The 14745-nt window shown below is 37.9% G+C and overlaps 1 protein-coding gene across 1 annotated transcript in view; it reads left to right on the top strand.

Annotated features, from left to right (window-relative positions):
• Positions 1-14745, top strand: part of LOC139721905 (complement factor B-like) — a 57971-nt gene that overhangs the window by 23470 nt on the left and 19756 nt on the right. Inside the window, exons 12-14 of the mRNA XM_071633230.1 lie at positions 124-240; positions 5959-6171; positions 12387-12505. Coding sequence (XP_071489331.1) covers positions 124-240; positions 5959-6171; positions 12387-12505 — 449 coding nt within the window. The remainder of the gene's footprint in view (positions 1-123; positions 241-5958; positions 6172-12386; positions 12506-14745) is intronic.

Below are 14745 nucleotides of genomic sequence, written 5' to 3'. Positions count from 1 at the left end.
CTACTATGCCACAGCGCCCACAGTGTTGATTTTGAATTAGTGATCGAAATGCTAAAATCGTTTCTGATGGAAACTTTTAATTGGAGATCAGAATTATAGCGTTTGTTGAATTATTTGTTTCAGGTTCAGGAACCAGTATTTTTGATGCTCTGGAGACGATTAGGACGCAGGTATCAATCGGCTCAGAATCTCAACCTGCATCGTTGACGAACAAAAGATTCCTCTTCCTAATCACCGACGGTTAGTAATTTACGTTTGAAGTTGGTTGAAAGTGTGGGTGTTGTGTTAATTTTATCTTTCTCTCTCTCTCTCTCTCTCAGGCAAATTAGGTAGGCCTACATCCAGGGCCAATATCTTTCTCTCTCATCAATGGAACTCCACCCAGTGGCGTATCTAGGGGAAACGGCGCCCGGGGCAAGCGCGAAAATTGCGCCCCTAATTTCTGAAAAGTGTTCAACCCCAACCCCATCCCGGTAGGGATTTTAAACAAAGTCTACATGATATGCTTTTTTCAAGCACTTAAAAGGAGTCTTTTGAGGGTGATTTAAATGTAGCGAATTTTAATAAATTTTAGCGAGCGCAGCGAGCGAGCCGAAAATTTTTGTATTTCAGCTTACAAAACATGGAATTCTTGCCATTTTTTGCTTATCAAATCTTACAATTCTAATCAAGGTATAGTGACGGCCTTATAGATAACGATTTTTACCAACAAACTGAGGACTTTAAAAAATACTCTAAATTAGTGCGCGCGAGTGAGCCGAAATTAGTATATTTCTGCGTCATCATCACGTTTTGTTCTTATCTCTCTTTATATATATATATATATATATATATATTTAAATTTATATATTATAAATTATATATATTTAAATTCATATATATATATATATATATATATATAAATTTTGGCGAGCGAGCGTAGCGAGCGAGCCGAAAATTTTTGTATTTCAGCTTACAAAACATGGAATTCTTGTAATTTTTTGCTTATTAAATCTTACAATTCTAATCAAGATATAGTGACGACCTTATAGATAACGATTTATACCAACAAACTGAAGCCGAAATTTGTATATTTCCGCGTCATCATTACGTTTTGTTCTTATCTTTTTTGATTTGTTTTTTTTTTTGCGCCCCCATCCCCCCCGTATGTTCGAAACCGTTGGCGTCCTCTTTTGATCCAATCGGTGATCGCCTTCAGAACGAAAGAAATTGCAGCCGCTGCTCAGTGAAACATTTTGCCTGCTAAATATTGAATGACATGACAATAGTGTGAACACAATAGACATTGTCATTTTGTCCGCGTAATCGTCACGTTTTGTTCTTATCTTCTTCTTCCTTTTTTTTGATAAATTTTGGCGAGTGAGCGTAGCGAGCGAGCCGAAAATTTTTATATTTCAGCTTACTAAACATGGAACTCTTGTAATTTTTTGCTTATTAAATCTTACAATTCTAATCAAGATATAGTGACGGCCTTATAGATAACGATTTATACCACCAAAGTGAGGACTTGAAAAAATACTCTAAATTAGTACGAGCGAGTGAGCCGAAATTTGTATATTTCCGCGTCATCATTGCGTTTTGTTCTTATCTTGTTTGATTTGGGGTTTTTTGCGCCGCCCCCCTATGTTCGAAACCGTTGGCGCCTTTTGATCCAATTGGCGATCGCTTCAGAACGAAACTGCAGCCGCTGCTCAGTGAAACATTTGGCCTACTAAATATTAAATGACATGTGTGAACACAACAGACATTGTCATTTTGTCCGCGTCATCAAGTTTTGTTCTTACCTTCTTTTTTATATATATTTGGCGAACGAGCGCAGCGAGCGCGCCGATAATTTTTGTATTTCAGGTTACGGAACATGGAATTCTTGTGTGAACACAATAAAAATTGTCATTTTGTCCGCGTCATCATCATGTTTTGTTTTTATCTTGTTTGATTTGGTTTTCTGCCCCCCCCCCCCCCCACCATTCTCCCTCCCCCCCCCCCCCTTTTCCGGGCGAGTTTTTTTTTCTTCTTCTTCTTCTTTTTCTTCTTCTTTTTTCTTTTCTTCTTCGTTTTTTTTTCTTCTTTTTTTCTTCTTTTCTTCGCCTTTTTTTCCCGTTTTTTTGCGCCCCCAAGGAGTGGCGCCCGGGGCACGTGCTCCCCTTGCCCCCCCCCCCCCCTAGATACGCCACTGACTCCACCTCTTATGACTTTGATACAGGCTTACCAAAAACCGGAGCAACTCGACTTAAGGGTCTGAATGCATGCCTTTTATTATTTTTTACTCGGTCAAGAGATATCAGAAAATCTCGTCTCACTCCCCTTCCAGACTGCATACGTATTTCAAATTAATAGGTATAGGCAACAAACTCAGTTTTATTTTCTTGTTTATTACAGTAGGAATACACTGTTCTGTGTACAACATGTTGTCGACGTGCACGCTGAGCAGGCTCAAATCCAGGATCCCTAACATTCTCAGACTCTATACCCAAACCATTACGACGCAGTGACCTAACCAATATCTTCCCACATAGTCTGGGTGACGGAGGCTAAACCTTGTTTTGCTGTCCGCCTGATTTTACCCCATTTCAATTGGATGATGCTATTCTTGCATCAGGGTTTTGAGATATTTAAAATGGCCTCCAAACTGGCCTCCAATATCTGAAATTCTTGTATTATATTGTATATGAGATGAAGTTTGACCTTATCCAAAAGGTGGAGAATCCAAATCTGATGATGTAACTTTTGCATTCTTGGGGATTGTGAGATATTCAAGTTGGCTGACGAAATTGAAATTCCCATGATTATGTTTCCCTATAAATGGTGAAAAGTTAGAAAAGGAAAAAAGTTTTTTGTCCTCAATCTGAGGGTCTTCATTTAAAATCAGTTATTCATAGTCATGCAAAGGCCAATACTTATATAATATTGGATGGCCTTGAGATTAATACAAGGAAATATTGGACGAGCTATGCACAAATATTGGACGAGTCGAAGACGAGTCCAATATTTTGCCTAGCGAGTCCAATATTTCCTTGTATTAACCGAAAATAGGACATTCAATAGTATCATTATTATCCTACAGAGGATTTTAGCAAAGAATGTTTTCACTGAGGCCTACCCTTTCTGTCTCCGAGTGCTGTATGGTCTCCTACTTGTACAGTACTTGATCCTGACATGGGGTATGGTACATGTACACTCTTCAGTGCAAGTTAATCCACTTCAGTCTCTGATAAAACAGTGATCTATGTATCCAAGGTAGCCGTCATGTTGCTGTTAGACCGAGATCTAGCTAATTTAGACCAGAATTAGATGTATTTGTATCCGAGATCTGAGAAACAATTCACGTCACATCTACCGTAGATCGTGAAAGATCGAATTAGGCTACTACCACAAATAGTACAGGGCCCTGTTTCATAAAGCTGTTTGTAAAGTTACGAACAACTTACGAGCGACTGGTGATAAGTTCTGATGTGCTATACTTATCAGAATTTCCATAATTCAGCACAAGAACTGATCACCAGTCGCTCGTAAGTTGTTCGTAACTTTACGAACAGCTTTATGAAACAGGGCCATGTAGTCCTACTGTACTTACATAACGTACATGTACAGTAACTGTAATACTGCAGTATGCATATCGCGCATGCAAATGCAAGCGGCGGCCGGCTACATGTATTTGTATATCGCGCGCGGGCTATCTGGCAGTACAGTAGCGCTGAGCAGAGCTGATCAATCGTCGCCTGCATGCACAAAAAAAAAATGCAACCTGTTTTCATCAAACCTAAATTTAATTTCCTGTTATGAAAGTGATATTTTGAAAAATTGTATGAAGAACGATTTCAAATAATTGATATATGAAATTTGTTTGTATAAACACAGAATTTTAGAAGAAACGATATTTTAGTTAATTCGTGATTGACCAATCACAGACGTTTTTACTTTATATTTCAGGTCATCTCGTATATATCTCAACCAATCACGGTGCAGTTTATAAAAACTTTGGGGAATCCCCCTCTTGCCGTCCAATATTTTAAATATTGGTCGCCTCGGCAAAACATATTGGTCGAGTTCAACAAACTTTCTAAGTGGGTCGGAGGTTATGAGGTGCGTCGACAAAATAACATTTGTATTTGGGCTCTAAAAATCCTCTGTATGGATAATAATACCACATATTAATTGCAATGATATTGAAGTTCAATTTACTTCAAATGAAAATTTTGTGTGTAACGGCTTTTATCATCCATTGCTTGAATACCTCCTTTTTGGCAATATCTTTACAATAAAACTGAAACTAATTTGAATTCCTTTACAATAAATGATGTAGTAAAACACTGATTTTTGTATTTTTCAATATATTGCATATTCAATAAAATTGACTATTGCATTGATAAAATACAATCCTTACAAATTTCATACCCGATTACTATAATTTTCTCATCTACAATAATAGTTTTATCTTGAACAATTAACTAGAGACAATAATCCTTTCATAGATAATGTCTGATTTTCGGACAGTACAACGATTAATGCACTAAAGGTGCATTTTCATTTCAAAATTTAGACCGTGCATTTGTTGTTATTCTCTTTTTCAGTATATTATCTTTGAAAGATAAAATATTATCTATCATTTTGAAATCAAAATGTTTTATCTTACTGAATTTCGATTCGACAATTTAGACTCAGATATTGACATCCAATCAAAAGTATACAGCAGATCAAGTTCACGTTGACATTTTTGGTTCTGAAACTTTCATTTCTGTTATAATAGTACAGTATATTTTGGCTTTTTTTTTTTAAAGGGTGATAAGCTAAATCTTAAAGTGTAGTTTTCTTCCAAAGTAACGAAGATAAATTTCTGCAAATATTCATCAGAATTGGGCAATCGCTGGTCTGAATGGTATAAATTGCTGTACCTGTATGAATAGATAACTCTCTTTTAGAATGCAGTTTCTCACCAACAATAACTTTAAATTTCTTCAAAGCAGCATCGATCTCCTTTCTCTTAGCATTCTGCGATTCTAACTCCAAAAATATTTCGGTAATTTTCCTCTTTCTTCAATCCATTTTGCTTTGGATCGAACAAAAATACCTCTAGACTTGTTTTTGTGTCATTTTTCGAATTTCATGTTATTTCTTCTTAATTCTTGGATGTTCCTTTCTGAGGGTCTCCATCGACTGTTTTTTCAATCATATTCAAATTTTTTGAAGTTTAAAGTAATACTGCTTTCTTAGTTTTTACTTATATTTTGCATATTTTTGTGTAAGTTTCTTTATTTTGATCTTCATGATCTTACACACACACATTAAAAAAACCAAAGATGTTGATAATCTCTTTCGGAGGTGCTGGATAAATGTGGATGAGGCAACTCTCTCATCCCTCGGTATTTTGAGGCATCCAAAATGACTGCCAAAATTGAAATTCCTGTATATTTTGTATATTTGGAAACGGGCGTGAAGTGTTACCTTATTCAAATAGTGGCGAATCCTAATCTACATGATGCAACGTTTGATTTCTTGAGGATTTCGAGATACTGAAGTTGGATGCCAAATTTGAAATTCCCATAATTATGTTACCTTATTAATGGTGAAAAAATGGGGGGGGGGGGGGGGGAAGATGGTTATAACCTATTTCAGGGGTGCTGGATCCATATATGGATAAAACAATTCGTGCGTCCCTCGACTTTTTGAGATATCCATAATGGCCGCCCAAAATTTTCTTATAAAATGTAAATGAATATAAATGGATAGTTTTACCCTATTTCGAGGATATTTGGGGTGCTGAATTCAAATCTGGTTGATGCAACCCTTTCATTAAAAAAAAAAAAAGCAGACGGTTGAACAAGTTTAGGCCAAATTGTGACATTGATACCCAGATCGTCATACATGTAACTGGTCTTTCATATTTTTTTCTGTATGTATGTATGTATACGTGTGTGTGTGTGTGTGTGTGTGTGTGTGTGTGTGCTTGGCACGTGTCAGGCATGAACAACATGGGCGGCAAACCGGATCACATTGCCGATGAACTGAAGCGAGACCATCATGTGGAGATCCTCTGCATCGGGTTGGGGCCAGAGGTGAACAAAGAGAAGCTGGCGGCCATCGCCTCCATGCCACATAAACATCACATTTACTATCTGGAGGACTACGTGAAACTTGACGAGATCGTACGCAATATCACCAGTTCTGAAAGAGGTGCGTACTAGATTCTCGATACAGCATTGATCATCCACGTCATGTACAGCGTTGAATTTCAGGCCCGTAACTAGGAATTTTATCGTGGGGGGGGGGGGGTGGGGTTTATAATGAGAAAAGTGGACCTTGTTCATTCAAGTTTATATGAGATGTGACTTCAATTCCGTTTATTTGCACACACTAAGCAATATAAAGGGGACTCAAAATGCTGGCAAAAGTGGGGGGGGGGGGGGGTCCGCGGAACCCCATGAACCCCTCCCCACCCCCCCACCCTCCAGTTACAGGCCTGAAATTAGAGGAGAATTCTGGACGAATTCTAGTAGGACAAATACAAAAGAGGTTAATTTCATACTTAAGCTGAACAGTGAACATACATTTCATCACATCAAACAGAAATCTGGCTAATTTCAACAAAACACTTAAAGGCAGTCATTGTGCAAACAATGCAAACACGCGCAAACATTCAAATGCAAACAAGTTAGTTGATGATATCTCCGCCTCACAATTTTTCTTTCTTTCTTTCTTTCTTTTTTCGTGGTAAATTGCAAATATGCAAATAAAGCCCAGTCTGAATTCCTTATTTATCTGACTGATCATCATGTTGAAGTTAGTTAGCCAAGGAGTAACATTCTTTTAAATCGTTACAGCAGAAAAATCTAAATTTATTTCTCTGTGTTTGTTTTTTCTGTACACGATCAATAGAAAGTTCTCCGGTTGTTATATCTGTAGCTCCTCATTTGCATATCAATAATCATTTTTTTCCAGAACTGTGTTGCTCAAAGGCATAATAATTTCCTGAATTCCGACGTTTTCAACCCATTTTGATCAAAATTTCACTGTCGGTCGTACGAAGTTATACGGCTTTCTTTTCAGATTAACTTTGAACTGAACGGGAATTCCGTTTAAACATTAGAATACATATTCATGCAACCAGGTTGTTAGGGTTTTCATTGCAATCAGACCTAATTGAGGTAACTGTTGTCATGGAAATTAATGTTCCAAATATTATAAATAGCAACCACAATATGCAAATTGGACGCCATCTGTTAAAATCAACGTGAGCATGGTGTGATATTGTATGATGATAATCGGGATGCTTCCAACCAACGCCCCCCCCCCCCAAAAAAAAAAATGAATAAGCAGACGTCAGAGAAAAAGAAGACAGAGAAAGACTGAAGAGGTCTGTGAGATCAATAAATCTCTACGTTTTGATGCTGTTACTACGAATGTGTACACTCCTCTTTGTGTTAAAGTAAGTTACGGAATATCATTATCTTATCTCCATCTCAAGTGAGATGTGTGGCACCAAAATCGAAACGTAGTAATTTTTCAAGAGAAGTTCACCCTTGCAGTGATTTCCAGTGTGCTCTGTATTTCTTAAATATATCTACATTAACATGCGTTTCTATTTTTTTTATCAAGTTGACCTTAGTAAATATGGTCGAACCCGGCAGAATAATACAGAAATAATCAAAACAGGACATAATAATTTTTTTTCAAAGTTTTACAATGTTTTCAGACTTTGAAATCATAGGAGATGTCAGCAGTGCTTTATCCATGATGACATCTTTTCCCCTAAAAGTTATTGTATAAGGTTATTCAGTCCGAAAGGCACAGTCGTTGGAGGACTATACATACTCACGCATAATCGTGATTTTTATGCAGAACGAAGGGTGACCGGGGTCGTGGGGACATTTCATGAAGCGTTTCGTCCGACAAACTTGTCGGACAAAAATTTACTCTCAGTCAGTCATACGCAAGAATTTCAGTAGCTTATAACAGTTTGTCAGGAAAAAAATACAATCTGACAAAACGCTTGATGAAATCCCCCCCCCAAAAAAAAACTAACCACAATAGTCAATGATAGTTACCAAATCTTGTATAGGGTTGTCACACAATTACGAATATGGTGATGACTGTTTCGAGGAAAAAAATATTAAATGGCTTTCTTATCCTATGTCTAAATTTGATGACTCTTCAGGAACTTGATAACATAGTTTATTGCGATAAGAAATGTGTTGACTTTTTATGAAGTATTTTGTTATGACAATGTCTAATGCCAAAATAGAATTAGAGTACCCGTTACTGCTATTATGCAGAAATCACTGATCATGCTATGTAGTGGTGCCAGTTTTATCTCCATCTTTATAGGAGCAGGATTTTAAAAGATGGACAAGAGCGACGAGGCACTACACCCCCTCTCGTACGCCTTCGGCTCTTTAGAAAGTTAGAAAATTTTAAAAAAAATATCAAACAAAGAATTTAAAAACGTACACATCAAAGCCCAGGTCCTTCCGAAGGTTCTACCCGGGGAGGAGGTTGATCATTATATTGGCTCTTGACCCAACCACACCACAAATACTACCCCAGCCCGAGCCCGCTGGCTTCACACACCCACACTCCCACACCCCCTCCCGCCCAGAAAAACAAACAATAAACAAGTAAATTTAACAAAACAAACCAATTAAAGGTTTCACAGCTCCAAATATCACTATCTGTCGTCGTACATATTGATCTTTTTTATTTGATTTGATTTATTTCTGCCTAATTCCGTTACATCAGATATAATTATGTTCAAGTCATATGAGAAACAGCATATCGACACATAGTTTTAAGTACAATTATATATACAAGACAAATACAAACAGCTTAGGAAACTTAAACAGAAGGGTCTCCGAAAAAAACCGAGGCTTGACGGTTATATGGAGACTCTATGCTAGCTACTCTGGATAGAATAGGGGAGAGAGAGAGAGAGAGGGAGATACGGAAGGGTAGGGGGAAGGGAAAAGGGAGAAAAGCGAAAATTACAGAGTGTATGTGTACCACTCCAACTACTTTACAATAATAGTAACGGTAGTAAGTATGATAATATCAAATTTAACACGTTCAGTTGCCTTTGCCGGAGTAATGACCGAATATACACTATGAAAATAGTGATGTGTGAATATAAAGTATTCTATACATAACTAATCTGACATGAAATAAAATATATCGTGCTTATTTTGTGTGCGCAGTAAGGCACATCGTATACATACATAATATACACGCTCATATAATATACATCATGTACCTAGGCCTATCCTATACATACACATACTCATATTCATGATATATATATGGATAGATAAATAAATCGATATATGTGTGCACACATACAATATGCCATGCATCATGTATATCACGTACGTATTCATATACACTGTTTAAGGAGGTGAAGTTTTACAGCCTTCTTAAATGAATACATAAGGGCTTTTTACACTTGTGTTTCTTAACCCCGGACTTTCTCTGACCCAGGACTATCGTTAGTCCCGTACCAATTTTTTAAGCTTTTTACACTCGCCAATTAGTCCCGTACTATCTCTTGTCCGGGGCTAAGGAGAAAACTGACCTTTTTACACTCGTATTTCTTAGCCCCGGACTTTCCAAACCACATGAATATTCATAATTACGCTGTGTACTGTACACGTACACGCACGCACCGGCAGCACTTGATTACCTCGTTTCTGATTGGTCAGTGAGGGTCGCACTTCGTCTCCGTCGCTTAGCCCAGGATTATTTTTTCGTTCTGTTTACACTCACTTGCTTGGCACCCCAATTGCGGTGCTAACCCCTGCTATTTTGCAGGGCCAGATAGTACCGTACTATCGGTGGGGCTAGCCCACTTTGGCAAAAACGAGTGTAAACAGAAAGTGGGCTAAGGATAGTCCCGTACCAACGGTGGGGCTAAGGCCCCCCCCCCCCCCCCCCCCCTTAGCCCCACCGTTGGTCCGGGGCTAAGCAAAAATTTACAAGTGTAAAAAGCCCTTTAGTGGTCATGTTTTTAATTTTGGTGGGGAATTCCAAGTGTCAGGGCCGGAGTGACTAATAGGATGATGCGCGAGTGCGGTTTTGGGGTTAACTAAATGCAAATTTGTGGATTGTCTGGGAGGATAAGAGTGAATCTTTGAATTTGAATGAAATATTTCGCTAAATATTGGAGGCAAGAAGTTTGACTTGAAAACGTAAACACAGCTTTTTGGAGAAAGTTTATGTCTCTAAGCTGGAAAAACAATGGGTCAGTGTGATCTCGAGAGCGTGCTCGACTGCACACTCGATTTTTTTTTCTGCTGGAGAAGTACACGGTCTGTGTTATACTTGTGGGTTGCCAAAATAATGTTGCAATACGATATGGTATTATGGCAGGACTAAAGAATTATACAGGGTAAACAATACACGAGGTGGTAAAAAATATTGAAGCTAAGTGAACAGACCAACGTTTCGGGATACAGGCAAAATAATGTGTCTTACATGATCATCCCAGTTTAGGTTTTCATTTATATACACACCGAAAAATTCATTAGATGTTTTCCTTTCAAGAGATGTACCATCAATATACCATTCATATTCTGGTAAATCAACTTTTTTACATTTAAAGTGAATGAAATTAGTTTTGCTTAAATTAAGTGCCAATATATTACTTATAAACCATGTAGATTATTTTGGTAATTCATTGTTCAAAGTAGTAACTAGGTTGTTTAGGTCAGTATGTGAGTAAAACACATTTGTATCATCAGCAAATAATATATACTGTAACATAGATGATGCGTTTCAAATACCATGAATGTAGATTAAAAACAATAACGGACCTGAGATTGAACCCTGGGAAACTCCACATATTACAGGTAATGTATTGGAGGATACTGAATCAAAGGAAACAAATTGTGTTCTACATAACAAATAGTTTTCAAACCATGTAAGTGCAGTACCCCGGACACCGTAGTGTCGTAGCTTATATAATAATATGTTGAGGTCACGAGTATCGAATGCCTTGCTCAGATCAATAAATATACCAATTATATGTTAACGATCTGCCAAGGCATTCGATACTCTTATCAAATAACTGCATTAGCGCGTGATCAGTATAACGATTAGTACGGAAACCGAATTGATCAGAATTGAAGAAATCATTCTGACATAAAAATCCATACGGCCTATTATAAACAATTCTCTCGAGTATTTTGGAGAAACTAGAGAAAATGGAAATGGGATAAATATGACTGTGCAGCAATGTTTATTGCCCAATTATTCATACAGGCCCAAGATTCTGGAACTCCCTTAGTCCAGACATAAAAAAATGCTCCTTCTTTGTTTTCATTTAAAAAAAAGATTGAAATCATTCCTTCTTAAGTCTTATAAAGTAACAGAAAGAAATTACTTTTGTTTGTTTATCTTTTTCAGTAAGTAGGTTTTGTAAGCACCAGGATGCTATTGATTTTTCATAGGCTTGTTAGGTCGCGTCTTTTGCGGAATTCCGCATCGCATCCCCTGTTTTTCTTATTGCAAACTTGTACATTATTACACGTGCCTTCACAGAACAGATAATATGTTCTGCTATCAGCAATTCCATACAATTGTATATATCACTTTCTCGTCGCTTTCAACGCTCTACACTTCCAATATGGCCAATAGTCTCTGTTGGTTTGATCTTGAATGTATCGATTGATCTAGGCTTTTTGTTTTTAGTTGTCTCGTCTCTTTACTTGTATTTCCGCTTCTTCCCTTTCCCCTTTTCCACTTCCTTTTTCATCCGGCACACTTGTAGTTAAGTTTTCACTTTTTTTTCCCTCCTGTGAGGTGCCCACGTTGTAAAAGCATAGTCTTTTGAGTGGGTACCTCCACTTTTTTTTTCGCAGAATGTATAAATATGTCTGTATGAAAAATGCCTAATTTTGTAATGATTATTGACAAATGTTATTCTTTGCTATCTATGTATCATTCCTTCAAACGCATGTCGAATTTATATTTTTTTGTATATTCTGTTGAAAGAAGTGAAAATAAAACCTTTGAATTGAATTGAATGTGCTAGGAATTTCTTCCCTAGTTTGTTGTTCGTTCGTTTGTTTCTTTCTTTCTTTCTTTCTTTCTTTCTTTCTGTCTTTCTTTAGGGGACTATAAAGTAATGTTAGAATCGGGTCTAGGGCAATTACCCCCTGGGCAATTAGCCCTGACCCTTCCCCTGGCCCTAATCCTAATCCTGAACCTAATCTTAACCCTAACCCAAACTCCTAGCCCTAAACCTAACCCCAAACCTAACCCTAACCCTAATCTTTACTCTAACCTTACCAATAAGCAATATTTAGCCAGGGGGTACTTGCCCTCTTGGGTAATTGCCCGGATACGGTTAGAATCATATGAGACGACTGTTTAGTATGCAAGTGATCTTTCTCATTGAACAGATTACAGTAAGTGCGGGAAGGCTGGCACTAACTTTGAGAAACCGCCCCCCTTGAAAGCTGGTAGCGGTGAATATCCCTGGATGGCGGCGATTTACAAAGATAACAGGAACGGCGATAAGGTAATTTTATCATATTGGATGGCTATGAATGGCATACCAGGAAATATTGCACGATTTAGGGCCAATATTGCACGAATCGAAGATGAGTGCAATATGCCTTGGTATTCCATGAATTAATGCCATCCAATATAATTATTATCATCTACAATCCAGTAGCGGAAGCATAAACTGTACCAAAATACCGGGCTTCTAATCGTCTTTGAAGTTACTCAGTAACTCGGACCGGCAGATACATCCCAGCGCAAAAAAGGGGAAGTCCCGAAAACTGCGTGGTGCAAGATGTTTGAGCGCGTGTGAATTGTAACAAAATGACGCGCACTAGTAGCAGGCGTTTGCGCACTCAGCAAGCGCTCGCGCAACAGACGAGGATATGATGTGACCTTGAACGGCTAGTACCAACGGTAGCCTATGGGGAATTAATACGTTGGCCTGTGCGTTTCATTCATTATGCTCTGATATTGAATTGAAAATTGCGCGGAAAACAATACGCGTTTTTAATGCGCGGCTAAAACGTCCTATATAGATGATGATTTATATCATATTGGATGGCTATGAATGGGATACCAGGGAATATTGCGCGAGTTAGGGCCAATATTGCACGAATCGAAGATGAGTGCAATTTTGACCCTAATGAGTGCAATATTCCCTGGTATCCCATGAATCAAGGCCATCCAATATAATTATTATTATCTATACAATCAAGTACAGCAAGCACAAACTGCACAACATTACCCGCCTTCTAGTCTACTCGTCTTTGAAGTTTAGTCGGCAGTAACATCCCAGCGCTGAAAAGGGGAAGCCCCTAAAACTGTGTACGAAACAAACAACTAGCAAGTTGTTTGCGCGCTTGCTAATTGTAACAAAATGACGCGCACTAGTAGGCCTAGCAAGCGTTTGCACGTTCTGTAAGCGCTCGCGAGACAGAATTGAATATGGTGTGATCTTGAACGGCAAGTAACAACGGTTGCCTATGGGGAATTAATACGTTCGCCTATGCGTTTCCTTCAATATGCCCTGATATTGAATGGTAAAAATTGAGCGAACTACTATACGCGTTTTTAATGCGCCGCTAAAACGTCCTATATACATGATGATATATATTATTGGATGGCCTTGAGGTTAATACAAGGAAATATTGGACGAGCTATGAACAAATATTGGACGAGTCGAAGACGAGTCCAATATTTTGCTTAGCGAGTCCAATATTTCCTTGAATTAGCCAAAAATAGGACATCCAATAATATCATTATTATCCTACAGAGGATTTTAGCAAAGAATATTTATACCTACCCTTTCTGTCTCTGAGTGCTGTATGGTCTCCTACTATACTTGATCCTGACATGGGATATGGTACACTCTTCAGTGCAAGTTAATCCACTTCATTCCCAGATGAACAGTGATCTATGTACTTTGAAGGACAATTTTAACTGATTAATATATGAAATTTGTATAAACACAGAATTTTAGGAAAACGATATTCTAGTTAATTCGTGATTGACCCATCACAGACGTTTTTACTTCATATTCCGGGTCATCTCGTATATCTCACCCAATCACGGTGCAGTTTATAAAAGCTTTTGGGGGAATCCCCCTCTTGCCGTCCAATATCTTAAATATTGGTCACCTCGGCAAAAAAAAAAAATATTGGTCGAGTTCAACAAACTTTCTAAGTGGGTCGGAGGTTATGAGGTGCGTTGACAAAATAACACTTGTATCTGGGCTCTAAAAATCCTCTGTATGGATAATAATGTGTTATATTAAATGGGTTAGTCAAATATTGGTTAGTGATTGGCTAAACACAGTCACGTGATGGAGGCACATTGGTTATGTTCGCTCATGGGCAGAACGCTTTTACAATGTTTTCCCATGTGAAAACATTTTAACGTAACAAATGACAAACGATACCAAACGATTGAACGATCATATTTTTCACGCAATCGATAGGATAAATTCGCTTGTATTCCATACACTGTGAAAAAGCAGATGATTGATTATTGTAATGCGTACGAAAGTGTGATAACTTGACTGACCCATATAACAAGTAACAGATGATGACTTTTGTTGTCGGGAATATGTACCAAACGTTCCTCCCTCAGGGTATGAAATGCTATTTCGGGAGACTTTAAGTCTCTCGACTATAACCTCCCTCAATAGCATTTCAAACCCTTCGGATGGAACATTCGATATGTTCCCTCCCCCGCCAGTCATCATCTATATAATGTATAGCGCGTTTTGGTTTT

The sequence above is a fragment of the Diadema antillarum genome, unplaced genomic scaffold (genome assembly GCF_040938485.1).
Source record: "Diadema antillarum isolate AM-2024a unplaced genomic scaffold, OU_Dant_1.0 scf00000151, whole genome shotgun sequence".
Lineage (NCBI taxonomy): Eukaryota > Metazoa > Echinodermata > Echinoidea > Diadematoida > Diadematidae > Diadema > Diadema antillarum.
This window is presented reverse-complemented; position numbering and strand designations above follow the sequence as displayed.